The 27,197-nt window shown below is 29.7% G+C and overlaps 3 protein-coding genes across 4 annotated transcripts in view; 1 reads left to right on the top strand and 2 right to left on the bottom strand.

Moving 5' to 3' along the window:
- LOC111029941 (cadherin-99C) overlaps positions 1 to 9,574 on the top strand; it is a 57,183-nt gene extending 47,609 nt beyond the window's left edge. The window contains exons 8-24 of one of the 2 annotated variants that reach the window (XM_022309197.1): positions 348 to 566; positions 640 to 843; positions 965 to 1,102; positions 1,211 to 1,360; positions 1,428 to 1,886; positions 1,959 to 2,243; positions 2,350 to 2,523; positions 2,688 to 3,029; positions 3,090 to 3,206; positions 3,967 to 4,213; positions 4,497 to 4,648; positions 4,820 to 5,203; positions 5,331 to 5,599; positions 5,935 to 6,171; positions 6,385 to 6,475; positions 6,562 to 6,694; positions 8,079 to 9,574. In XM_022309197.1, coding sequence (XP_022164889.1) covers positions 348 to 566; positions 640 to 843; positions 965 to 1,102; positions 1,211 to 1,360; positions 1,428 to 1,886; positions 1,959 to 2,243; positions 2,350 to 2,523; positions 2,688 to 3,029; positions 3,090 to 3,206; positions 3,967 to 4,213; positions 4,497 to 4,648; positions 4,820 to 5,203; positions 5,331 to 5,599; positions 5,935 to 6,171; positions 6,385 to 6,475; positions 6,562 to 6,694; positions 8,079 to 8,356 — 3,879 coding nt within the window. In that variant the 3' untranslated portion in view covers positions 8,357 to 9,574. Of the gene's footprint in view, positions 1 to 347; positions 567 to 639; positions 844 to 964; positions 1,103 to 1,210; positions 1,361 to 1,427; positions 1,887 to 1,958; positions 2,244 to 2,349; positions 2,524 to 2,687; positions 3,030 to 3,089; positions 3,207 to 3,966; positions 4,214 to 4,496; positions 4,649 to 4,819; positions 5,204 to 5,330; positions 5,600 to 5,934; positions 6,172 to 6,384; positions 6,482 to 6,561; positions 6,695 to 8,078 lie in introns of both variants that reach the window. The other variant, XM_022309196.1, reaches the window with a different exon arrangement.
- On the bottom strand, positions 9,313 to 17,457 carry LOC111029943 (G patch domain-containing protein 4). Its single transcript, XM_022309199.1, has 5 exons — positions 17,232 to 17,457; positions 12,106 to 12,275; positions 11,935 to 11,988; positions 11,692 to 11,777; positions 9,313 to 11,572 (listed from the first exon to the last, which is right to left on the bottom strand). Exons 1-5 carry the CDS (start codon positions 17,275 to 17,277, stop codon positions 11,452 to 11,454), a joined length of 477 nt encoding a protein of 158 aa, XP_022164891.1. The 5' UTR covers positions 17,278 to 17,457; the 3' UTR covers positions 9,313 to 11,451.
- LOC111029942 (cyclin-T1) lies at positions 12,860 to 27,016 on the bottom strand. The gene is made up of 2 exons (XM_022309198.1): positions 26,723 to 27,016; positions 12,860 to 15,613 (listed from the first exon to the last, which is right to left on the bottom strand). The coding sequence occupies exon 2, from the start codon at positions 15,598 to 15,600 to the stop codon at positions 13,552 to 13,554; it is 2,049 nt and encodes a 682-aa protein (XP_022164890.1). The 5' UTR covers positions 15,601 to 15,613; positions 26,723 to 27,016; the 3' UTR covers positions 12,860 to 13,551.
- Between the last annotated feature and the right edge of the window lie 181 nt (positions 27,017 to 27,197).

Genomic DNA, 27,197 nt, shown 5'->3' with positions numbered 1-27,197 from the left:
GTTTGTATTGACTTAAAAAGATCCATTAGTTTAAATCTAGTAAAAAATGTTGTCCAAGCCCACAAAGTGAGAAATAACAGATTGTTGTATACATTAGATTTGCTAAATTTTTCAATTCGTCATTGTTGTCTTATTATAACTTATAACTTATATAGTTATGTGTTAAAATATATCTTTTGTTTAAACTAAAAATAATAATCTGTACTTAATAATTATTTCATGGTCGATACTAAATTTATTCTAACAAAGAACGATTTACTTTTACTTTCATGTACCTAAATTAAACTTTATTGGGCTTTGTGAAATCATTAATGTTTTACTAAATATTTTTATATTTTATTCATAAGGTTGCCAGTGGTGTAAATTCTGGAGTCCTTACGATAAGGCCAGAAAAAATACAAGCTGTAGACATGGATTCTTTGAATTATCCAATTGAGTATACGTTTCTTGATGGGTCTCCGGCATTTTACGCAGAATACTTCACCATCGATCCTCAGTTCGGTACTGTGAAACAAATAAAAGCAGTAGACACTAGTTTGACGAAGAAATTTTCAATAACTGTCAAGGTAATTTATACAAATATTACTTATATGATACAGTTATATGAAAGATGAGTTGTCACAAATGATCGTGTTTAAGGCTGAAGAAGAATCATCCAATCATAGATCAACCACGGCTAAATTATACATTGAAGTAAAACCTGTCGATATCAATCCACCTGTTATACATAGTTCTGCTGTTGACGAAGGATATGGATTTGTAGAAGAAAACTCACCTGTTGGTACAAAAGTTTTAGATAAGAACGGACAACCAATCATGTTATCCGTAACCGACGACGATTTGGTAAATATTAAAACTAAAATGTAACACTAATTTTTCATGCACACAATGATATAAAACTCAAAATAAGTCATTTTAGTTTTTAATTATCGAAATATTTATTATATCTACGTGTAATTTATAGGGACCAAATGATCCTAAAGTAACTTATGCGTTTGAACTCACAACAAATTCTTTTAATGTGGATTCCGATGGATATATTTATGTAAATGAAGAAAAATTAGACAGAGATCCGCCAAATCCTGGAAAATACCGTTTTCAAGTAAATACAAATTTATATAAATGCTATAAAATTTGCTCACTTGTCAGTTGTACAGCTGTAATCAAACAAACGATTTTTTAATACTATTATGATTAATATTATTTTTAGATAGTAGCTAGGGAAGTCAATGGACACGCTGGTAGCATTCCATGCCTAATGACAGTGTTCTTGAAAGATGTGAATGATAATCCTCCACGAATGCCAATGTTGTCTCCGATCACAATCCAAGCTGGAAATTCTAGGCGTCAACTTGTCCAAGTACGTTGTGAATTATTATATTAAATGATTTTTATGAATTTTCACTGATTATCCACATTTTACGCAGATTAAAGCAGTGGACAACGACGAAGGTCAAAATGCTAATGTGTCGTATAGTATATATCATGTATCGAACCAAGGCCACAGTAAGTTTCATATTGATCCAATAACTGGTTGGATTGAAACCACTGGTCGAATGATGGCTGGCGATCAGTATAGTATAACTGTCCAAGCTACTGATTCGGGAGGTTTATACACCCAAAGTATTGTCGAAGTTGTTGTAATAGCAGGACCAAATACTAAATCGCCAGTATTTTCACAATCTTCATACGAAGTGACTGTCAGTGAAGGATCACCAATAAACACAACAGTTATCCCTTTGAAAGCCATTGATCCTGAAAATGATCCCGTCACTTACGCTATCTTATCAGGAAATGATTTAAGGCAATTTACAATAGGTGAAAAAACTGGAATAGTCAGTGTTTTACGAAAATTAGACCGTGAAGAGCTGACTCGTTATCAATTGGTAAGTTTATCGTTTACACAGATTTTGATATTGAGTACAATATTTTAATGAAAACCTATTATGTGTAAACAGTTAATCAAAGCACAAGACGAAGGAGGACTTTCGAGTACAACAACATTAAATATAAAAATTAGTGATATTAATGATAAGAATCCGGAATTCATTGGTGCCCCGTATGAGTTTTCGGTGGACGAAGGTTTAGACGGAGCCCCAGTGGGACAAGTAGAAGCTGTAGACGGAGACGAAGGAATAAATGCTTTAGTTCATTATTCGTTGCCAGACGATTTGCCATTTTTAATTGATGTCAACACAGGACACATACGTACTGCTACAGCATTGGACTATGAAAAAAACAATGTGAGTAGAAAAAGTTAATTTTCATTTGGAGTGTATACCTACGAGTAGTATATCGTATTTCATTTTATTAAAAAAAAACGTACTCGAATCGTAAATATTTTTATAGGAATATAAATTTGTGGTCACCGCCAAAGACGGAGCGCCAGATCCACGTATCGGAACTGCTTCTGTGACAGTTTCGGTTAAAGACGTTGAAGACGAAATTCCACTATTTCATAAGACATTATACGAAGCAAAAGTACCAGAGAATGCCCCTGATTTCCTAGTTACTCAAGTGCACGTGCGTATTTTTTTTTTACAATTATTATTATTACTACTTTTGCATATTTAAAAAATAATATACACTTGTCTTTAAAATTAATTTTGCTCATTGTATGGTTTGTTAAAAAAAATCATATTATATACCTAGGTACTTATAATATACTTGTTTTTATATAATTGCAGGCCGATGATCCCGATACAGTGAAACGAGTGACTTATGTAATAAAACAAGGACCTTCAGAATTATTTACCATCGATCCGACTACTGGGACGATTAGAACACTTAGAGGTTTAGATTACGAGAAAGACAGTCAGCATACGCTAATCATCGGAACATTGGAAAATTCAAATCAAACACACGGCGCCACGACGAAAGTGATTGTGAACGTAGAAGATCGCAATGACATCCCACCAGTGTTTCTAACCATACCTTCACCTGTAACACTTGACGACGATGTAGCCATTGGAACTAAAGTCACGACTCTTTTAGCTACTGATTCGGATGGAACATCCCCAGGAAATAAGGTAAAATAAAAAAAAACTATTTAATCCACTGAATCGTGATAAAAAAATATTGTATTCTAGGTACGGTATGAATTGAGCGGCCGTGGGAAGGCCTTAAAGTATTTCCACATAGACCCAGATCTTGGTGTTTTATACGTACGTGGTGATCTACAAAAAGAACCCGATAATGAATACCAGGTAAATTAGTTGTAACTATTTTATTATTGAGTTTAGAAATAATAAAATAAATATCTATATGTACCTAACAGCTTCCAAAACTTGGTAAATTATAATATCTTATGTGATATAAAAGTATTTACTTGGGACATTTTAGTTGAAAATATGTACAAATTATATTTTTATTATTTTAATATTATTACATTCACATTCAAACATTGGGTATCATAGTCAAATATAGGTAAAAATAAATTTACACGTAATAATCAAACACTCTCACGACTGCAACAGGTCACATTTACTATTTACATTTACTACAAATTTATTGCACATTTAACAAATATTGAAATATGTAACCTAATTATTAGTATAAACATAATATCATACTATACAGTTAACAATTGACCACCCACATTGATTATTTTCATAACATTTTTGAATAGGTACATGTTTTTTATGTACACAGTGCAGACGTGTACTAGACTAGACAGTCAAATTAATATTTCGGAAAACCACTAAAATCGATTAATCATTACTTTTTATCGGTTTGCCGAAATTTAATTATATTAATCAAATCTTCATGTTGTTATCAATTACTTTTTAACGACCACATAATACAAATAACTACCATTTACCTATAAATTACATTATTATTTTTTACAACTAAAATGTAAAATATTATACTGTACAAGTGTACAACTGATGAATAAATTAATAAATTAATAAATATTAAACATTGCATCATCAAACCCAAGTTGTATAATTATTATTTATAATACAGGTGGATGTAAAAGCTTATGATTTGGGCGAACCTCAGCTCTCGTCAGTGACATCAGTAACAATATTTGTTCGTCGTGTCACGACTCCAATACCAGAATTGGGAATGGGATTCTCAGACGATTCGTACTCCGCTCGAGTTTTAGAATCTGCCGTTGCTGGTACTTTAGTTAAAGTCCTGACTGTCGTACACCCAAGACCATCGCTACCCCTTCCTCTCGTGTGTACAATAGTTTCCGGAAACTCTGAAGGTAAAGCATTACAGACGAATACTCAATATAAATAATCATTATTAAATTAAATAATAAGTAATGATAATTTTATGATATCAATAACACCAGTGACGCAAATACTCATTTTCTATTGGTTTTAATCCCTATCTTTCTTTATTCCTACCAATTTTACATAGTATTATGGTTTAGATAATCACATTTTATTTTGTATATATTTAAACATAAAAAACATTTTAATTTGATATGAAAAAAAAACATGCCATAATACCCGATATTAATTGTGTCTGATTGGTGTGCGTAGATGTTTTTACAATAAACGTCACAACTGAGAAAAATTGTGAAGTGCGTTTAAAGGAAACGAAATTAGATCACGAACACGCAGAGAGTTATCAACTGAAAATACGTCTCGACACGCTTGCCGGAGTCGTTAACCCGACAAAAAGCACTACTATGGTAAGTACTGTGAGATTATAATATCAGTGTACTTATGTATATATTATTACAATCGAGTAGTGCTTAAATACCTTCTAATATATACATATATACCTAATAACAGTGTCTGTATAATATAACATGTCAATAAATTATAACACTCCGAATACGCTTCGTGTCATATATACATAGTTGAACGTGCAAGTGATCGACATTAACGACAACGTGCCCACGTTTGTGTATCCGGAAAGCAGCAAACGCTACGCCAAGAACGCATATTACGGAGCAGTGGCGGCCGACGAGGAAATTGGCAGTGCGGTGTTGCAGGTGAAAGCGGAGGACTTGGACGGAGGAAAATTAGGTGATGTGAGATACGAGTTGGCCGACGACGACGACCAGAACTCGGCGAAAGGTCCTTATTTCGCCGTCGACCCGAAGACCGGCATCGTGAAAACCCTGAGGACGCTGACCGACGTGCTTCAGCGGAACTTGCCGTTCCGACTAGTGGTCACGGCGCGGGACAACCCGGGGGCCACGAATCCCAGCGACTACAACACGGCCCAAGCACACGTCGTCGTGAGTGCCGAAAAAATAAATAAACACAAAATATGTCGTCACCCCCCCCCCCCCTCCAACTTATCCCCACACCTCGTCTGCGTGGACCGCGAGTTTGACCTACATAATATGTGTTTTTCTTTTGCAGATAAACGTGATCAAAGACCAACACCGCTTGGTGATGGCCATTGACGGCGCTCGTCCGGACGTCGTTAAATCGTCCGAGCACAAATTGATAGACGTGCTGGAAAAACAACTACAGCTGATCGTGGGCGGCGAGAGAGTGTCGGCCAAGCAGTACAGGCGGAGAGACAACCTGACCGTGGAGACCGACCCCAGCTCGACCGATTTCTGGTTTTACGTCGTGGACCCTGCCAGCGAGACGATTTTGGAACGAAACGACACCAAAGTGGTCAGGTAATTAAATAACGGCATGCAACCTAACCTACCCATAATAGCCTACACACAGTGTAATACGTGCAGCCGACGACGACGACGACGACGTACCTATAATATGCGCACAAACGGCGGGCTATAACGACCCAAGTTTCGTGTTTCCACAACCGGTTTGCGGTCGTCGATTCATTCTGCGAGAATATAAAACGGTTTCCGCCGTCTGGCACGATGACACTGCTGCTATATTACCTCCTATATTATATACGAGCGAATATTATTATTATTATTATTAATACAATACCTGATGATAGTTGTAAATTGACGTTTCGTGTTTGGTTTTTTTGCCATCCGCTCAGGTCGATACTGAACAAAGATTCCGTCGGAAACATTACTACGACGATCGCCGAGAAACTGTCAATTATCGCTTCGGATATCCATTTGCCGCTGCAACAGCAGAACGTCGTCACTCGGACCCACACCGCGGGCGTGACCATCCAATGGACCGTGTTCCCGTACACTCTGATCCTCATGGCGGCCCTGATCCTGGTGTTGGGCATCGCTGGCATAATTTACATATGCGTGTCCTGGTCGAGGTAAGGTCGAACTCCCGCCGCTGGCAATAACCTATAATATTGTACGATATTATAATATTATCTATACTGCACGGCGAACCGCCGGGTTTTCCCATAATGCCGACGCGGAAAAACGAGACGGCTCGCCCTGCAGCGTACACAATAATAATAATATACGACAGTGTGTATAATATAATACCTATGTGTTATAAACGCTTTCTATCGTTTTGTCAGGTACAAGGCGTACAAGGAGAGGATGGCCCGAATGTACGTTACGCAACGGTACGACCCGGTGTTCATCGAGCCGAACATGAAGGAATACGAGGTACAGGTAAGATTTGGATTAAGACTATGTGCTGGTGACGATCGATTAATATACCCTCAATCGACGGTTTTTTTTTTTTTGCTCAGGTGCTTCAAATGAGCGTGCCGATCGACGACAACGACAGCTACAACGACTTGCAACTGGATTTTAGCCGCAAAAATCACACGTTCAGTATGGACAACGTCGGATACATCACCAAAGAGAACGTCGACAGCATCGGTAATGACAATAATTATTAACATCACATTAAAATAGCATAATAATATTATGTATGAGTGTACAACAACAATTATTGCGTGCTCAGAACTTTCAAGCAGGGCGACGATATGAGAATACAGCCGAATGTGTTGTCCCCGTCTTACAAACGCAAGACACGGCAAATTTGCGTTTAACAAAATGTATTATACACCTATAGTATTATCAAATTTAAATGCAAGACCCGTTATAGACCATTATCTATGTTTTCGTGTTTACGTTGATGTTTTACGACGATGTATTAAATGTTAAGCGAATTATAACTCATTTTAAAATTAAAATATCAATAAAAGCCTGTGAGGTTCTCACGCATTCAAATTTTTTTTATAATAGCCGGTAAATTCACTCCAATATCCAAAAAAAGTCAACAGCACACAATTAGTTGTGCATAACTCAGATGTTGTCCATCATGTTGCGCGTGGGTCAAAGAGAGAAAACAAATCACGGGCAATCTAAACATTCTAAACCCCACCACACTAAAACGAAATCAATCATGTTACTAATATTAATCTAATATAATGTATACTAAGGCCATAAACGTTAACACGGGGCATCGAACGCAACGAGTGCTGCACCCGAATTTTTTTTTTCCCCCGAAAACCGATTGACTGCGGTCGCCGATTATTAATGTGCCAAACCACTGCCGCTAAGGTACCCACGTAAATAATTTTTCACATAAACAATGGTTGTCCAACTCGTTATTGTAATACGCATTCTTGCGCCCGAATCGAATGACCTAAATCGTAGCGGGGATGTCGAGTTTAGTAAAATTGTAACACTCGAATGCATGTAAAAATATTTTTTTATAAATATTATAACGACTTTAAAATTGGTCGTGAAAATTACTCAACGATAAAAAATTAAAATGCTGCCGAATGTAGACGATTTCCTAATTTTTCACATATATCGCGTAATATTTTTATACGAAATTTGTAATGCGATTTTTTCTCTATTAAAAGTGCGAATTGTACAAAAACGAACATAATTTCTTAGAACTATATTTTGTTGTGACTATAACGGCGATGAGAAAAAAAATCTGGATTATAAAATGTTTAAAAATAATTATAAAAAAAAATTAAACAAATTATGGTCGACTGAGATGAGATAATAAAACGATTTTTTAAATGCGATAGAACACTAACAATGATATTATCATGTCATTGCCGTTGTCATGATAGATGTCAAATAAAAATATATAAACACTCCGCCGAAAAGACCTATCTATACCTAAAATATTACACATATTTATACTTCTATTATAAAACAGTAGATGTAAAAAACATTGAAATTAATTGTACGCCTTGTTTCCGATGCATTTCATAACATATCTCAATCGTGTAATCCGCAGACGGACACAGCCCCGTGAGCTCGGAAGCGGCGACCACGGCCAGGACGTCGAGCATGGGCCGCGGCATGTCAAACGGCACTAGCACGTTCGGCCGGACCAACATGGCGTTCGACCCGGCGGACGACGCCGAGTCCGTGGCCGCGGCGGCCGTCATCAGTCCCACCAACGACAACGTGACGTTCCGGGAGAAGAAGGAGTTCGGACGTCCCGCCATCCACAACGGCAACGGGCTGACGACGTTCAACCGGAAGGACGTGGAGGTCACCACCGAACTGTGATCGAGCCCCCCGACCACCCGTCGTCCGCGCACACGAACGCGTATTTTATAGCATTATATATTATTATTATTACTATGTACAACTGATAACAGATAAAAATACGATGTTGTTATCGCGTCTAGTCCCCGCGGTCCCCAAACCCCCACCCATGAAACAATATTTTAAACCCTATCCCCTAAACTGCGGTCACTGTGATAACATCGTTTTTGTATATATTATATAATATTTATGTATAGATAGAGGCTATAGGTATGTACATGTATACACTTCCTCCCCACCCTATAACTAAATGCAACGAATATTGTTTTTTTTATACATACACGTGAACCTATAATTACCCTTTATTAGTGTATGAAACGATTAATTTTGTCAACGCGAATTCACCCCACCGGCCATTTCCCCGGTTTCTAATATGTAAGGTACCACCTAAATCGGTGTTACATCATAATATTATAATTTACAAGGCGATTCTTTTATCGGAGAACAATCATTATTTCAAAAACTTTATAGATGTCAACGTTTTTGATAATATTTTTAAGACGTTACAAAATAACATTTTTGGAAAAAAAATTCTACCTACGACCCACCTTTTTTTCGCTATCGCTTTTAAATTTTCGTACAACATACATTTTTATTTCGTTTTCCGAAACACAATATTTTTACACTTTGGAGTACCCTAGTGGTAGTTCGATGCATAAATATTGAATTTTGGACGAGTGATGAGTTATAACTCTAAATATTTACAACTATTAAACCTACCAGCAGGAATTCGATTTTTTATAGCATAGAAATATTAGACTTTGGATGAAAATGTATGTTGTGATTCAAAATAGACGCGGTAAAAAATGTTGTTTTTTAACGATTTAAATTACCTATTAAAAAATAATAAATAGATAACAGGTAATGATTTTGAAATAGTGAATGTTACTTGATATAATAAGAATCGTACAGTATAATATAATATGCGTTGAGATTGAACACTTTGTTACCAAACATCTGAGCGTTAATAAATTAACCTATAGCCAACGTAGGTCCATATATCCAATCCACGTGACCTATATTAATCTACGCTTGATAAACGGTAGTAGTAATATTAATAATAAGCTATGATCGGTCGTCACTCGTCAGATAAGGCCGAATATCGATCACCGAGGCAATTTACCTGTAGTGTAAGACAAAGAGAGGCGATAGATTTTTCTTATAAATTGAAATGATTCGAACGTTCGAGTGTATTATATGCCTATATTTTAAATGTGTGCCTAACAACCTAGTGTTGTATCATCGTATCGGGCCATACGATTGTCGGGCATTAAACTAAACGTAATTTTTTATGAACAATCGTTTTCGGGTGCGATTGATAAACATCAGTACTCACGGTTTAGGATAGATTCTACCTCAAACCGTGGTATACATATTGTATAAATAAAGTAGGTGCAGTGTAACGCCAGCTGTTATCCCGTCATCTGTTTCAAATCGTTAGTATTTTAAAACCACCTATGTGAGAGGACACGTGTATTCCCATCACACCCATACGTGAAATCGCCGAAATGGGTGACTATTGTAACCTGCAATTCAGAGTTCTGTGTGACAACGGAATCTTATTTTTTGATATTCATGCTGTTCTTAAAACTGATAGATGTTAAAAATTCCGTAGGTACACCAACGATTGAAATACGTACCTATCATACATATTGTACGCTACGACATACTATATAAATTATAGAAGGTAGTCAAGTATAATTGAAATTTAAAACTCGTCGAAAATTGTTAACGTTGTAGCTACAATTGGGAGGGGCATTGGAACGTGCAATATGAAACTAATTATTCATAGTTTTGTTTTATACATAGGCATATAGGTACCAGTGTACCGAGATGTACCTATATTATTATATTGATACCTATTTTTAATTCTCTGCATAGTTTTCTTCCCGTAATCAAGTGTTTTGTACTTTTGTAATTAACTATATTTATTATGTATAAAACTTTATAAACTTACCAATATTACCATATAATATTCACACGTCGTTAATAATCGTAACGACTTGTACAGTTGTTGTACTAACAACTTACCTGTAATACGAATTTAGCACAAATGTACGATATTTGCATACTATATAAGTATGAAGCGTACCCTAACGAATTCTTACAGAACAAAAAATATCGCTATAAAACAACTTTTTGAAATTATTGAATATTCTGTACTGAAATAATTAATGACGACTGTTTAGTTAGTTAAGAGTTTATGATATTTTTGATTTAAGTTCCATTAATCAGGTGCGTTCAGTGTTTAAATTAAATACTAAAAACATATAATTGTATGCCACTACGAATAAAAATTGGTATTGTAGTTGAAAACTACGAAGTATAACGTTGTATGGCAAACATAGTTATTGCGTTTGAACTGTGTTTAATGATGATAAAAAAGTACTCAAACAATATGTAAATAAGTATAATTTTTTAAATTATATTCATCTAGTGATTCAAACGTGATACACAATTCAGAAAACTCAAATATTAGAACACACTATACTGGGTTTAGTGTTGTAATCATAAATTAACTTATTGAGAATTACATTTTGTCTTTTATTTATTATAATATAATATATGGACGCAGCCACAATAATTCCAATCAAATTAGTCATAGGTTTTTTTTTTCATGTAAAAATGTAGTTATTAATATGTATACTTACATGTGTGTAATTTATATTCTTATTGATTTGCTCATATAAGATATTTCAGTTTGTCTAATATTGTTAAAATAGGGAACAAATTGCCATATTTAATTGTAAGGGCAAACGTTGAACGTTCTCCTGAAGCTCAAATTGTGAAATAATTTATTATAAAAATTAAACAAAACATAGTAAAATTAAAACCATTTTGTAGTGTAATTTAGTAATATAACGATTTGTATAATATTATGTTGTTGTAATAATATTACGTTCTTGGTTTATTATATTTTTTTTATACGATTATTTCAATTTTGTATACAATTAGTAAAAATATATGTTTGATATTTATGTGTATATTTGTGTAATTATTTTTCATTTATAAAAAATTATAGTCAAATAATTTTTATAAAATAGTACAATTATATTTTAGTTTTTATTTTCCATGCTACTGATTTCTTCTTTTATTTTATTAGTGGCCAATAATTGTTCATCTTGTTTACGTAATCTAGCCAACTTTCCATCCATATTTAATCCATGCCTAGCAGCTCTGAAACAAGAATGTGCACTTTAACTTATAAGTATTAAGTTTATATAAGACACAAGATTTGCACATAGAACTTATTTACATCATATATAATTTATGTAATATATTTGCCTTTAACTTACTTATGACATGTAATCCCACCACAAGCTTGGAATAACTGTTCATCTGATAACTCTAAAATGGATTTAACCTCTTCGATTTTAATTTTCTAAACAAAAATAATATATTAATTTAAACATTTTAAATATTCATGTTCAAACCAAGGAAAAATTTGTCTTGGTCTGAAGGGGGCTTTATGCAAAAGACGGGATGAAAATTGGCACGAAAATCGTATAGCATGTTAATAATTAATAAATGCTAATTACCTTAGCTATTTTCTTCTTTTTTTTCTTTTTTGATTTAAAAGTAACATTTCCATCCTGAAAAAAAAGAACATTTTGTCGAATCAAATATTTAGTATTTAACATTAGTAATACTAAATATATTATTTAATATTTTTTATAGGTAACTTTATTTTCTACATTTGAAATAATTACTTTATTTTTGACATCTATCCCATTGGCTGCATCGTTGTATGTTCGAGTCCACCATTTATCACCATACGACTCAGCATTAGCTGTATCATAACCAACACCAGTTTGGTCAAATTTTAGACTTGCACGGACGGGAGCGGCAATTCCATCTTCTTTTTTGCCTAGACCCTTGCCTAACCATTTGATATCAATCAGAAAAAAATTATTATTTCAACTAAACAAACAAACTGTTTGCTTAGGTAATTATAAATTGGTACTTAAATGTGTCAATTTGCTTGTCTGTCAATCGGTTCAACATATACACCAATGATTTGTAGATCTTCTAGTAATTTCTATAGTTTACATGTAGTGGTGATATATAATATGAACAACAATATTATAATCGGTTAAACGATTGGTATTATGTAAAGTGTAAGATCATATTATCTATATAATATTTTTTTTAAATATTATTTCAAAGTGGGTGAAATGGTTAGATTTTTAATGTCCATATTGCATTAATATGGAATAAATGTTTGGAAACTATATTATTTTTTAAGCTTATGGTGTATTTAGCCTTCATGATTTTATTTCATTGGGTCACACATAATGTTATTAATTAACTTTTAGTTGTTTTTAGTGCACTATTGTAGGAACACATTTATCCACATTTATGAATGCTAAATGAAGTAAGAAATTGAGGAGGATAAGAATGTTAACTAAAAAAAAAAAATACTTTTTTAACAACAATTTTTTTTACTTATGTACGCAGAAAAATAATTACATAACCAAGTACAAATACAAAATATACAATTTAAAAAAATTTATTTACTAGAATGTTGAAAATTTAGGTCATAGGGAGTTCGGAAAAAAGAAAAGTATATATTATGAGCTCTGCAAAATACAATGTTTAATATGTAAATTCCTAAAAACCATAATTTTTTCTTCTATGATTGTTAACTCAGTCGACATTACAATATTTACAATGGTAGTGGTACAAATAAGTTTGACGCATGTCCGTCAATTATCACATAATCAATATTATAGTTTATAGCTCGACGCGTGAGATGATGATGTTAGCTATTTATAATATTTGTGTGTACGAGTATGTACTAGGAGGTCTACTCGTTAAGTGAATAATGTTTGACTTATCATGTATATAAAAATAATAAAAGACCAAACAAAATAAAGGCACTTAAATTGTTAACAACAAAACGAAAACAAAAATCAAGTGTCGGGAAGAGCATTATATTTTTATTATATTGCACAACGACACACACCAGAAATCGAAACATTTATCTAAGAGAGAAAAAGTATTTGCAAAATGTTTTTTTTTTGTTCCATTTTTCCAATTTATAAAATAAAAAAAACAAATGAAAAATACTTATTCAAACATTCTGTTTTGTTATGAAAACAAAAAATAATAATGTATGATATATAGTTTCGATTCCAGTTTACAAACAATAAATACTAACTCTGACTAAAACCTAAACCAGAATCAGAATCTCTTCGTTCTTTACGATTTCTCTTTGGAGTTGTTTCATTTGGACTATGATCCCTTTTTAATCCTCTGTCGTCTTTACTGATTTTAATACGTAAACTACTTCCAGAACCTGGACCATTACCTCCAATTCGTTCTTTGGCAATTTTTAACTTAATGCCTCTAGGTGGAGAATGTGGTGTAGTTATAACTACAGGTGGTATTTGCTTAATTTTTTCTTTTGGTATTGTAATTCTAATAGGTTCCGGTTCTTTGTGTTTATCTTTATGCTTGTGATGTTTATGTTCTCCGTCCTTGTGTTTTTTATCTTTTTTATGTTTCTTTTTCTCACGTTTTTCTTCTTTGTGTTTTTTCTTTTTCTTTTTATGTGTATTTGAATTACAAGTTTCTCCATCCATTTCAATAGTGCCAGTTGGACCAACAGGATTCAACATTAGCTCTGGATCAAATTTAGGTACATCCAGCATTTCTGGGCTCATTGGCTCAGATTTTATATAAGATTCTAGTAATGTTTCAGATTTAACATAACTTTCTATTAGTGGTTCAGATTTAGTGTAACATTCATCTATTGGTTCAGATTTAATAACAATATTATTTTCTGCTGGTTCAGATTTAATAATAAAAGGTTTAACATCTTGTGGTTCATCTTCAGGTACTGGACTAAATATTGATGGCTTTTTAACTTTGGGTGGAGATTCTCGAGGGGATTTGATCACAGATAAAATATTTAAATCATTATGCTTGGTCATTTCTTTGAGCACACTTGTTATTACTTCAGAATGGTTATCTCGGCCAACAGAGAATTGATTTCGAATAGGTTCAGGTTTGACTACCATTTCTTGCTTAATAACAACATCCTGTTTAGTAACATTTTCTGGAGGTTTAGGTATTGATTTAGGTCTTTGTGGGAGAATTTCATTTTTAATATTATTATTTAAAGTTGTTGGTATTTCAACTTTAGGTTTCACTGGTGCTAGTGATTTATTTGGAACAATTGGTGTAGGTTGTTCTTTAGAAGGAATAGGTCTAGTAGCAGGTACTACAAATTTGTGATCGACCGGGACACCATTAGTTCTGGTTGGAGGTTGGAAGACTACAGGATTAGGAAATTTGGACGGCGTAGGCCTGGTATTTATCATTCGGGAATGACCCTGGTGTTTGTAATTAGAAGGCAAAGTAGGGGTTGGTGATTGCATTTGTTGAGAAGAACAATAATTTGCTAGTGCTCCATTTTTGTCCATCGTATTGGTGGCCATTAATCGTTTTTTCAGACGAGATGGACATTTATCAAATATTGTTAAAAATTCTGTGGTTAATTGTTCTAATAGTTCGGTTGTTACACTTTGATCTACATACCAAAACCATGGTTTTCCTTCCATACTATCTTTTAACTCCCATTTTGACCATTTGCAAGCTAAATGTATACAAAAGCAAGCTACAATGGTTGGTTTGTATTGGACACACATGGTGGTTAAATGTAAGCTATTAGATGCCATGAAATATGCTGTCTGGGCAAGATCTTTGCTGGCTCTCACCAAATGACAACATCTTACTATGTGAGTATGAGGGTGATCAATGGCTGTTTCAAAACCTAAGGTTTTTAACAATGTCTCTTCATTTTTTAACAAGTCTTGTACTTGTTCTAAATAAACTTCAGATTTATTATCAATGTGATGAAAATTATGACCATGTTGTTTATTTAGGCAAATTATGGAAACCTTGAGAACATGTTCTAATTTTCGAGGTTGTTCTTCATTCTTAGCAGCAAGAAAAAGACACGCAGTAGCTATTGCATTGCGATGAAATAGCGTAAAGGGGTGGTACATGTAGAAACGGTGCATATACACAATGGCAGTGTTTATACACAGTTGGGTGGTGTGCAACCTTTGGCCCATCTCTTGAATGAGGTTGGCAGCAATCTGTCGGTATGACAGCTCTTTATCAGCATCGATGCCAAATCGTTTGCTGGGTGTATTCTCCAGCTGCTCTTTTGAGAAGTACCAACGATCCTCATGCATGGCGCTCACCACCCTAAACACAATTATTCTATATGTTAGTCCAAATGATACATAACGAAAGATAAATGCAATTAAATAATGCATAATATTTACTACCCATTGTGTTTCCTATTGGCTATTAGTACACGAAGATTACAAAATAAACAATAACCATGTTTATAATTTTATTTATTTATTCCTCAACTGAATGCATGAAAAATCAAGAAAGATATTATTTATACAACAAATTTGAAACATAATACATTAAATATAATATAAATTAAAAGTAGAGTTACAACTATAAACTAACGAGTAATTTTAGAGGAGACTAAACCAATAGTAATAAATATTTCTTGTTAAGAATAAACAAAAAGTTAGTTTAACCTAAAGGTTAGCTTTTAAACATAAGGATGTCTGAAAGAAGTTTAATTAACAAATGACCTTGTTTTATTTCTAGATAAAATCTAAACATTTTTAAAAATTAACATTTATGTATCAATAATGTATTCTAAATCTATAGTAGGTACATTTTGTTTATTAACAATAACAATAAAAAATAGAGGGCTAAAAATATTAATATTATTGGATAATTGTTTAAAATTTCAAAATGTGATGATTCTATTATATAATTAAATATCATTTATAATATAGGTATTAAACCATGTTTAACAGTGATATGAATTAAAAAATATTTTATAAATTTTAGTTTAATTCACTTTTAAAAGTAATACACCAGGCAACAACATTCTACAATAATTAACACATCTATTCATATGACTTTCATCATACTTGTAAGACTTACTCATCTAACATGATTTAAATGTAATACAAAATTAAATCAAATGAAGGGGACACCTAATGTACCTAATTATAAAATTATTCAACATAAATAGGCAACTATTCAATCTAATATTAATATATTATGGATTAATACTTTGAAATTTTAATAGCAAAAGTGCTTTGTTTGAATGACTGGCTTAGAATCAATACAAAAAACTACATATACTTTTTATAGTTGTTTTATCAGATTATACTATGTACCTACAGCAAACAGTATTTCCTTAAAACAAGCGAATTTTCAATACTAAAAATATATTCACCTAATATAAATTAACCTCATAACACAATACTGTTAATGGCCAATAAGATAGAATACAACATGTTAACCATAGGTGTCTAAAGATACAGCATACTAGTTTAAAAAAAAAAATTCCACTGTGGTATTATTCTGACAGAGTAAAAATGGTAGAATACTTATTTTTCATTAGAGTATCTGTTTAATAATACTTATCAATACTAAATTACCACATTTAGACAACCGATTCAAATAACTGACTAATATGTTGACAAAGAAAATAATTGATTACCAGCACAAATTATTTAGACAGTAATTATTTAACACAGAAATATGATAAACATTCACCAAGTGTATTGATATCAATTTACAATACTAATCCAGCAAAAGCACTGAGATTCGAACCGACAGACAGATTGCAAGCAAGTGTACAAGCACAACGTTAACATAAGACATTGTATAATGTACTAAATGTTTTGTAAAAACATCAAGATCAAGAAATGGTAACAGAAAACAGGGGATAAAACAATTTTATTATAACTGCGTGTGTTTTAAAAAAAAAAATTATTTTGTTTACCTTGAGTCCAGCCGTATTTACGTAAAATAGTTTCGCCAAAGCTCATGGTCTTGGCGGCGTGTAAATACGACAATCACCTATGACTATATGAGAACATTATTGCAGTGAGAACATGTCTCTATTTTCAGACAAATTCTACTTGAAGTCTTAAAAATTGAAATTATAAAAATTATTGGCGAAACCTACTTGCTTAACACAAGTCACAAATCACAAACGCAACATCATAGACCCAACCTAGAAAAACAAGTTACAAAAACGGATCCATGGATGATAAACACAAATACAATAATTTTTATCTCAAAAATTACAATTGTATTTCAATAAATTTTACAACATTCTTCACGAAAATCCGAACAACAGAAACAATGTGATATCGAACTGGATTAATTGCAAATGTAATTGATATAAATCGAAGACTTCAGTAATTAAATTGAAATTAAAATACCATAACACAAGAAAATAATGTATAAGGGGCCATAAAAACAATCAGAAAAACGTGAACACTGTAAACCACGACGACGACGACGACGACACTGTAGACCACGACGAAAACGACAGTACATATAATAAAATAACATTGGCGATAACAACAGTCACAAATGATCAAGCGTACCGTGAGGGTGTCCGTGCGTACACGGTTTTGGAATAAAAAAAAATGTAATACCTATTCGACGAGTGCGTAATATATACCAAATGGAAAATAATATCAGTACATTACCGGATTTACAGGTAAACTGTTCAAATGTTCAATTATTCAATATGAATTATAATATTTAAAATTTAGTTTTTTCACAACAGTTGTTCATTACACATAACACAGTAGCGGTACCCATAATAATAATAATATATTTTACCTAGTAGACAAATAAATATTTAAAACCTTAGCATATAATTAGTCAATATATTAACTATTCTATACCAATTGATCTTATTACCAATATTATAATCTTGCCTGAGTTATTCAAGAATTTTAACTAGACCAAATAAATAAACTAATGATATATTTTTTTTATGATTTAAGTACTTATTACCTAATTTTAATGTTAAAAATGATTTTATGTGAGTACATAAATTAACAAATAACTTTTTTAAATATCGAACCTACTTTTAACTGTTACTTGTTAGAATATACATTTCTGATTTCTGAAACCTTTTTTAACTGAATTGTATTAATTTTAATACAGGTTTTAATATCTACTATTAACATAGAGTTAAAATAGTTCAAACTAAAATCAATTACCTACATTGTTTAATGATTAGTATAATTAAAATACTATTTAATGTTATATTTGATACAAAAGCTTAGAAATTATACTTCAACATCAAAATTGTTGTCATAAATAAAATTAGCTATACCCTTCACCCCGTCATCCATAATTTAATTTTTATTAAACTAATTATTTAAATACAATTCATAAATACTTCTTACCTACCAGAGAATAAATTATGGTAATTTTAATATACAAGAACTGAATCAAAATTTAAAAAGTTAATTAATTAAATATTCAATCAATCTTAAAAATGCCAAATAACAAAGAAAATTAAACATTTAATTCAAAAACATAGTTATTTATATATTTATGTTATTCGTGTAAGTTATTAGTGCTATTACCATATTTTTTTAAATACATTACTCTAACTTAGATAAAAATCTATTTAATTTTCAAAAATATCATAAGAACAGAAACCAAAATAAAACTATCCCAGATAATAAAAAATTAGTTTTGGATACACATATCATATCTAAATATGTTAAATGAGTTCTTTTATTCTGTAATTTTACTGGTTTGTTCTTTTTTAATCAAAAGAGGGTTATGTTCTTGCTATACATTAATGCATTTTTTTCATATTAAGTATCCCTCAATATAGCTTAAAATATAATGAACAATTGTAATTGTAAATCAGTTAAGTACCTATAGTTAAACAATGTAAATTAAAAGTTGATAAAATGTACGATATTTAGATAGGTAGCTAATATTAATAAACTTTATATTAGTATTCGTGTTTAATAAAAATGTATTTAATAAATTGGCATAAAATATATACATCCAAAAATAAATGAATGTGTATTCAAAATGTCATGGGAAAGGTTTTTAATATTTAACAGTACCTGTGATATGCTATTTAAATCAATTTAATATAATTATCCCATATAATGTATCCATGTAGGTACTTATTATATTTAAATAGCATTCATTTTTATGGATAACTATTATAATAGCATTAATTATCATTCCAAAAAAGGCACCTACATGCAAAGGAATTAATATAGCCCATTTTTGGGCCAAAAAAATGTAAACCAATAATGACAGTCAATCCTAATAATATTATTTGTATTTTAACTCCTTCAAATTAAATACCCATGTTATAATATATTACTGTTATAGACGCTTGACACCCAAAACAAAATGAATTATAATTTTAATAAAATATTCATTTAAAGCAAATTAGAATCTTAATAGGTACCTAGTTAATTATTATTAATTAATTTTAAAAATGTATTGAATGTGTTATTCCAAATGTATTGGTACATTTGAACATAATTTTATTTTCAAGCTAAAAGAACTACATTTTAGTTTAATGAGATTTTAATTAATAATATATTAAACATAGCTTTTCAAACAATTATTATTAATATTGAAGTATAATTCTCATGCCTATAAGAAAATCATTAATGAAAAGCAAATTCACTTATAAAACGATCAGTTTTGTTAAGTGCCTACACTCGTTCCAAAATGTTTTTATTTAATGTTAGGTACCTACGTCATAAAAAAAAAAAAAAAACTTTAAAAGTATGTTTTTTTTGACATTTTAGTGTTCTACAATGACATCAAGGTATGTAAAAAAAAAAAATAGATAATTAACCTAACCTAACCTAATAATATAGTCAATGAGTGAAGATAACTTTAAAAAAATAGCTGTTAAAATATAATATCTTACAATTTGTTAAAAAGTCCCTATTTAATCAAATCAATTCAGCTGAATAATTTAGTGTTAATTCATCAAAATTACAAAATAATACTTTATAATATATACTTCCAAATAAAATAATTCAAAAATTGTCAATGTTTTGTAAAATATATCACTCTAATGCAGTAGTTCTCAAACTGAGGTACACATAGCCTTATAGTGGGTATGAGCCTTTAAATTTAACTAGAAGAAAGACTCCAAAATCCTAGGTATATGATTCGCAAATTTCAGGTATAAAACGGTACCGTATACTATACTAAATAAAAGTTTAAGATTTTTTTTATATATTTTAGCTTACTAACTGAAAAGAAGCACTTAAAAAACTGTATTGGTAAAAAGGGGTATAGTCTCTATACAAGTTTCAGAACCCCTGTTCTAATGTAATGTGCTGAATATTAATAAATTGTTGCATTAATATCGCGAGTTATAATTTATTTAAGTCACAATATAATATTTATTTGCATGTCAAGTGTCTTTATTGGTAATGAATTGATTCATTGACAGGTATTTAAGAAAAATAACACATTATAATATCTAGAAACTGTATTCAAATTTAAAATAATGAAATTTATTGACTCATATCCAGTTAATGTATAACGAATAATGATCAAATAATAATTAAAAGTGAGGTGATAAAACCATTGACACCTATGATAGCTAATATTAATATAATAACAATGTAACTTAATAAAAATTTTCTATGACTATGAAATATATGTATAATGTAGAATTGTATTTAATTGTGTATATAAAATATATAACTTTTGAATTTGAATTGTATGAAATAGGTAATAATGAAGTTAAATAATTTAACTAAACTAAAAATTTTATAACAATTTATGTATTAAATTTTAATGAAAATAAATTAATATGACACCATTTTTTAAATTACACATATCAAAGTAATACAAATTATTGAAATTTATTGTCAAATAATAAAATACGTGGATTTTTGTCTACTTGATATATAATATAATAATTTTTCCCTGATTGGTCTTTTCCATCTCTTGAGAATATTGGTACACGTTTTAAAATTTTTCCTAATGCACACAACAGACAAACACATTTTTAATGATTTTTTGGTTATCTTGAAAGTAAAATCGCCAATTACAAAAACCACAGAAAGGTATTTTAGAAGATTTAAAATATTAATTTTTTCTTTTGTTTTATTATTTGACTTATATTTAAAAAAAGTGTTTTGTACATTTAAATGGATAAATTAATTTTTAGAATTAATTTTTAGACAAAATTGTATGTTAAGTCCTAAGCATTATTTGGTGGAATTTGGTACTTTAAAAAAAACGTAAAATTAATTTTGCATGAATGCATTCTGTTTATATTGTGAGTTGCGGGTAGGTCAGAAACAAATAGTGTGCTGCTATGATTCATTATAAAATTTATTTTACAAACCTTAATACTCAAGTTATATTTTAACGATTTAAGTCTATTAGAGTGTGCACAGATATAGAATTGTTTAATTTGAAACACAATTTAATGTTTGGATATGTCGAGAGAATTATACAATGTCACCAAATTTAATCATCATAGGTCCTCAGGCTTAGAAAACATTATTTGGTTTTAAGGAATTTGTTTACAAAACTGAATTTTCATTATTTATATTAATATAGTAAAGTTGATGTTAAGATTATCAAAATACTACAACATAATCTAGTTTATATATTATTATCAACAGTAGCGTACTCACAAGCAATGATCATGGGGTTTCATATTTCCCTTATGGTTTTCATATTTTGTTTTGAATGATTTTTAATATTTCATATAGGTTAAGTTGATTGATAGCAATAAAATATGCCTCTAAAAAAACTTATCTATGGCGACCATGGGTTGATTTACGCCAAAAAGTTTCTAATAACAGATGGTTTTATACAATTTTATTTAATAATATAATTTTAAGATATTTCAGTGCCTATTTAAAATTATTATAATCACTTGCACTTTAGGTAGGAATATTCATTTTTAAATTGTCTGTATACTCCAAGAATGTTTTGCTTCAGAGATCAATTTAACCATTTGATGAAAAAATAGATTCTTTCCTAGACTATTTAATAAATAATTAAATTTTACCTGAATCAATATTTACAACCCATATGTCAACCAAGATAATTTTTTGATTGGAAATTCATTTAATTTATTTAAACTTAAATGAAATGCCTTATATCAACCAAATTTATATAAATGTATAGAAAATGTTAAATATAAAATAATATGGATTTATTTAGTATATTTGAACTATGTAAATAATTATATTCTATGAACAATTAGAATTGTTTTGTAGTATTTTAATTCTTGGGATGGAATTGGTATTAAATAGATTATTGGGACAGAAATTGGATGTAGCCTTTTTATTTCAAATAAAAAATATTGAATTAAAGGTAATATATTTAGATAATAATTAATTCTAGCACTTTAGCAGTATAATAAAATAATAAATAAGGGTAGATCAATTAAAAAGTTACTTGAATTTAATTTTGTAGAATTGTGTATTCAGTACACCATTTAATAACCAATAAAAGAACTGGGCCATTAATTATGATTCCCGTTTTATTTTTGCATCAAAATCAGTATGTTATTTTGTCTAGAATATCACAGAAGTTATCTTTTAATAACATACTAAACTTAAATAAGATGACAGCATAATATAAGTTGTATTTGCTATATCTCTATACTTCAAATTTCTCATTTTAAACCCAAAATGTTCAAATTAGACAAATACGACCAATTACAAAATGAAGTGATTTAGAACAGTTTTATTTTGTAGTATGTTACAACATTTTAAAGTTTACTACATTTTAATATTTTAGCACCCAAACTTGGAATATTAATTTAAAAAAAAATGATATCATGATGATAATTATAATGCAATGAATAATACATAATTTGGATGTGTTCACTGAGCCCCTAGATGACGACTCTCGCAAAATCCTAATCCTAAGATTTCAGAACTGTTTTCTATAAAATGAAAACCATAAACATCGGTTCTAAACAGATATGACTTTTAGTGTTGTACTGACATTATTTAACATAAATAAATAATTATTTAATTATATATTTTAAAATAATCGTTCGCACATTTAGCTGGCCACATTAGTAATTATTTGAATATTCATCATACTGTGTTATATAGTTAGAAGTCTAGTATTAGTATTAGATTTCAAATCAGCTTTTAACATAATTTTTTGCTATATATCACTTATTTTGCATTGGCTTAAACCCGTTTTTAAAAATAAAACTTAGTAGCTGGTGTAAATGCATCAAATTTAAAACTCAACATAATAATTCTATTTTAAAATATGTAGATTCATTTAAAATTGGATACCTGGCTAATTTTTTTGGAATAATATTTTGATTTTATATAAATTGTCATTATATAATACTTTAATCTAAGTATTGGAATACAAATTTATTGATAAAATAAACACTGGCTTAGAAAAACTAATACAAAAATACTGTACGTTAAGTTTATTATAAATTAAGATTCTAAGCAAAATTAATACACTGCATATTTACAATATTATTATTTTTTAGTTTCATCCTGTCCTGTATTCCACCCTGCAACATCTGCATACTGTTTTCAATAATAGATTTATAGTATGTGTATGTGTGTTTAAATAGTAATTTATTTATTTATATCAACATGTCCAACCACAATCACACCCTCAAAATAATAGCACATTAGTTTGTATTTACTGATTTTTGTTGCTTGACTACAACTTAATTTTGTCACTAGAAGGTAACTATAAAAACTTTTCAATCCTAACATTCTCATAATATCATAATCCCTTCCACTTACATCATATAAAACAATGAAATTTAATCTCAAATATGAATTTTGTTACCTCATGAAACATCAGTTGGATATTGGAAAAGCCTCGGGAAAAGCTATAGAGAAGTGTTTAAAATGAAAAACATATAGCTTATGCATGCATGCAACAGTATATTATTTTTACTTTATTATCTAAAATAAATTATTAATCATCATAGGGCCATAAAATCCAAACAAATATAAGTATAAATTGTGACTTCTAATTAATATAACACGGTAGTTGTATCATTTAGAATTAAATTGTTTTGTTAAAAATATTTACAATTATAATTAATAATATTTTATTTGAATTTTTTAGAGTTGTGCAGATGGATTGAAGACAAGAGTGCTGGGTCTTAAGAACATTATATTTCTTTTCATGTTTGAAGTTAAAACTTAAACTTAAGAATTTATTTTGTTGATTGAGCAGTCTAAAATGACATGTTATCATTTTATGTTAATTGGTTTTTAAAAAAATATTTTGAGTAATTTGTAGATCAATAATTATTGCTAATTCTAGTATTTATGTAATTATTTAATATTTTTTTTTAAATCAATTAAATACCTATTCTTTAGTAAATTTTAAATTCTGATTAGTTAAATCTAAATATTTTATGAAATCATAAACATTATTAAAATCTTTCTGTGTATAAAACTATCTGATAAATTATATAGAATGGTCTCCATAAAATAAAGAAATTATATCAAACATAATTTGTATATTGTTTTTTTTCTATGTTTAAAAGAAGTAGTTAAGAAATTATTTGAATTTTAAAAATCATAGACAAATGTATATAAAAAAAAAAATAACAGGATATTGATTTTATATCATATCATACAACTGCTAAGCAAAAACATCAAATTATACAAAATAATATTAGTCTTTTAAATAAGCAATGTCTAATTACCAATTTTTGTTAGTTTTTAGGGAATATTAATCCAACTTCTAAATATATACGTAATATTATGTTCAGCTGATAGCTGTTGTTAGTACACATATACATGGCATAACATCTCAATAAATATATTGCAAAAGTGAGTTTAATAAATTAATAAATGTTAAAAAAATTATGCATGAATATTATATTACAAGTAATAAACTAATAACCATAAAATAATATTCATTGTAGAATTAAAATATTTGATATTGTCTAATAGAAATAAGCTGCATACAAACAAAATTAGTTTTTATATTCGATGCAGTAAATTCATTTAAAATTTGGAAAGTATACATGCCATCATCCGTTTTACAAAACGTAAGTTGTGTATAAATGGTCAAGCACGTATACTCACCATATTTCTGCTATGAGAATGTGACATCAGATTCTAGTTGAACTCCTATTGAATGATATTAAGTATTGTCCATTTATAAATACAAGGTCATTCAAATTTGACACCATAAAAAAATAGAGCTAACAGAAGAACTATTTGAATGACCTTGAGTATTAATTTTATCAATAATAGTTTTTATATACCTGTATTATAAATCATATTTATTTATGTTATAATGCCCAATAGTTTGAAAATTATAATGTAAGTAAACTACCTTATTGTTTTACATGTACTAAGAACAAAAATTACAACATATGTAATACAGATGCCTCATAACTATTTTACTATTTTAATAAGTAACTAATGTCAATGTTGTATAAAATTATATTTGGCATTTTGATTGAACAATAATAATTAATTTAATAAGGGTTTTTTTTAATTATGTAGTTATTATTTAAGTACTACAAAATAATTTGCATATTCATAAAATGTATACTACACGGGACATAGAGATCATAAGTTAAAGCATATACAAATAAATTACTATAACGTAATTTATATTTATTCAGTAATATTGATCATACATTTTCAAGTTATGCGGATCTTATAATTTTGAGCATAATTACCCAAAAGCGTAAAACATATTTTAAACAAACATTATTGTCAACTTTTACAATATTAGTAGACAGTTTGGGACTACTAAAAATATATTTTGTATACCTACCTAATTATGAATAGGATATTTTGTAGTACTGAAGTATATTTAATATTTAAACAAAAACTCATTTGATAGGTGACTATCAATTACTAATTTTAAACAGTGATTTTTTAATAAGCCTTTTATCAAATAAGAAATAATTTAACAAAAACTGATACACCTAGTTAGAGAGGTAAATGCTAAATTATATTGTTTACTCTTCAACTTTAATGTAACAAATTTATCAGTAAACAAGGAAACTCTTTTACATGTAATACATTTTACAATGCCATGTATGTATAGGTACATTTAAAAACTATTACCATTCATTAATTAAAAGGTACCTATAATATTGAAAAATTAACGAGTTTATTTAAGAAAAGCATTTATTCATATAGAACATTCCTAAACCACACCATTTTAGTAACCTAATTACTCATATTCAATGTTAGAAAATAAGGTAACTTACAAGGGAAAGGTTTATAAAAAAGAAAAGACGACTGAAGTTGTTTATCTTTTAAAATAATACAAATTTACTATTTTTATTTTATTCTTTTATACCAATAATACATAATAATTATAATAATATTAAAAATATAGTTGGTGACCCATTGGCAAAACATTCTGCCGGAAGATTGATAACGCCATAGCGTTCAACGCGTTAATAATAATAGCCAAGAGGTAAATGATATTCGCTTATATTTTTATATTTGTTTTGTATCTATTTACCTTAGGGTAAACTGCAATATTAACGGCCTTCTTTCTTAATTGGAAAATGTGTGATGGCGAATACCTAAAAGACCAAGTTCGGTTACACAACGAGCACGACCGACGGCTATTATAACTGTAATTCTTTTTAGTAGAACAAACATAAAACATATAAATTATGTAGCTCGACCAAATAATATAAATGATTTACGTTCAACTTGAACGAAATGCAGAAATAATTATTTGCGAACAATACATAAAATTGTAGCAAAATTAATGAAAAGAAACGCCAAAATATTTTTTTTATCAAGTACTTACACGTTGACCAACTTTCCTTGGATGATCCTTTCAAAGTGTTTTGACAGGTTGTCTAACGTACAAGTGTGAAAAACCACTTTGGCCACGTCACATATACATGTATGTTAACTCAACTGATCACCAATACGTCATGATAATACGATAAAATAATATTTATTATAATATTATAATTAATATT

This window comes from Myzus persicae, unplaced genomic scaffold, assembly GCF_001856785.1.
Source record: "Myzus persicae strain clone G006 unplaced genomic scaffold, MPER_G0061.0, whole genome shotgun sequence".
NCBI lineage: Eukaryota > Metazoa > Arthropoda > Insecta > Hemiptera > Aphididae > Myzus > Myzus persicae.
The sequence above is the reverse complement of the archived record's forward strand: the minus strand, read 5'-3'. Positions and strand labels throughout refer to the sequence as shown.

What these genes read in the sequence shown, in the direction of transcription:
- LOC111029943 (XM_022309199.1), bottom strand. Translation starts at nt 17,277, where the DNA reads ATGAGCTTTGGCGAAACTATTTTACGTAAATACGGCTGGACTCAAG. An exon ending in TAAATACGGCTGGACTCAAG is followed by an intron (nt 12,276 to 17,231) that starts GTAAACAAAATA and finishes TCAAATGGTTAG; the next exon opens with GCAAGGGTCTAGGCAAAAAA. An exon ending in GGATAGATGTCAAAAATAAA is followed by an intron (nt 11,989 to 12,105) that starts GTAATTATTTCA and finishes CTTTTTTTTCAG; the next exon opens with GATGGAAATGTTACTTTTAA.
- LOC111029942 (XM_022309198.1), bottom strand. Translation starts at nt 15,600, where the DNA reads ATGCATGAGGATCGTTGGTACTTCTCAAAAGAGCAGCTGGAGAATACA.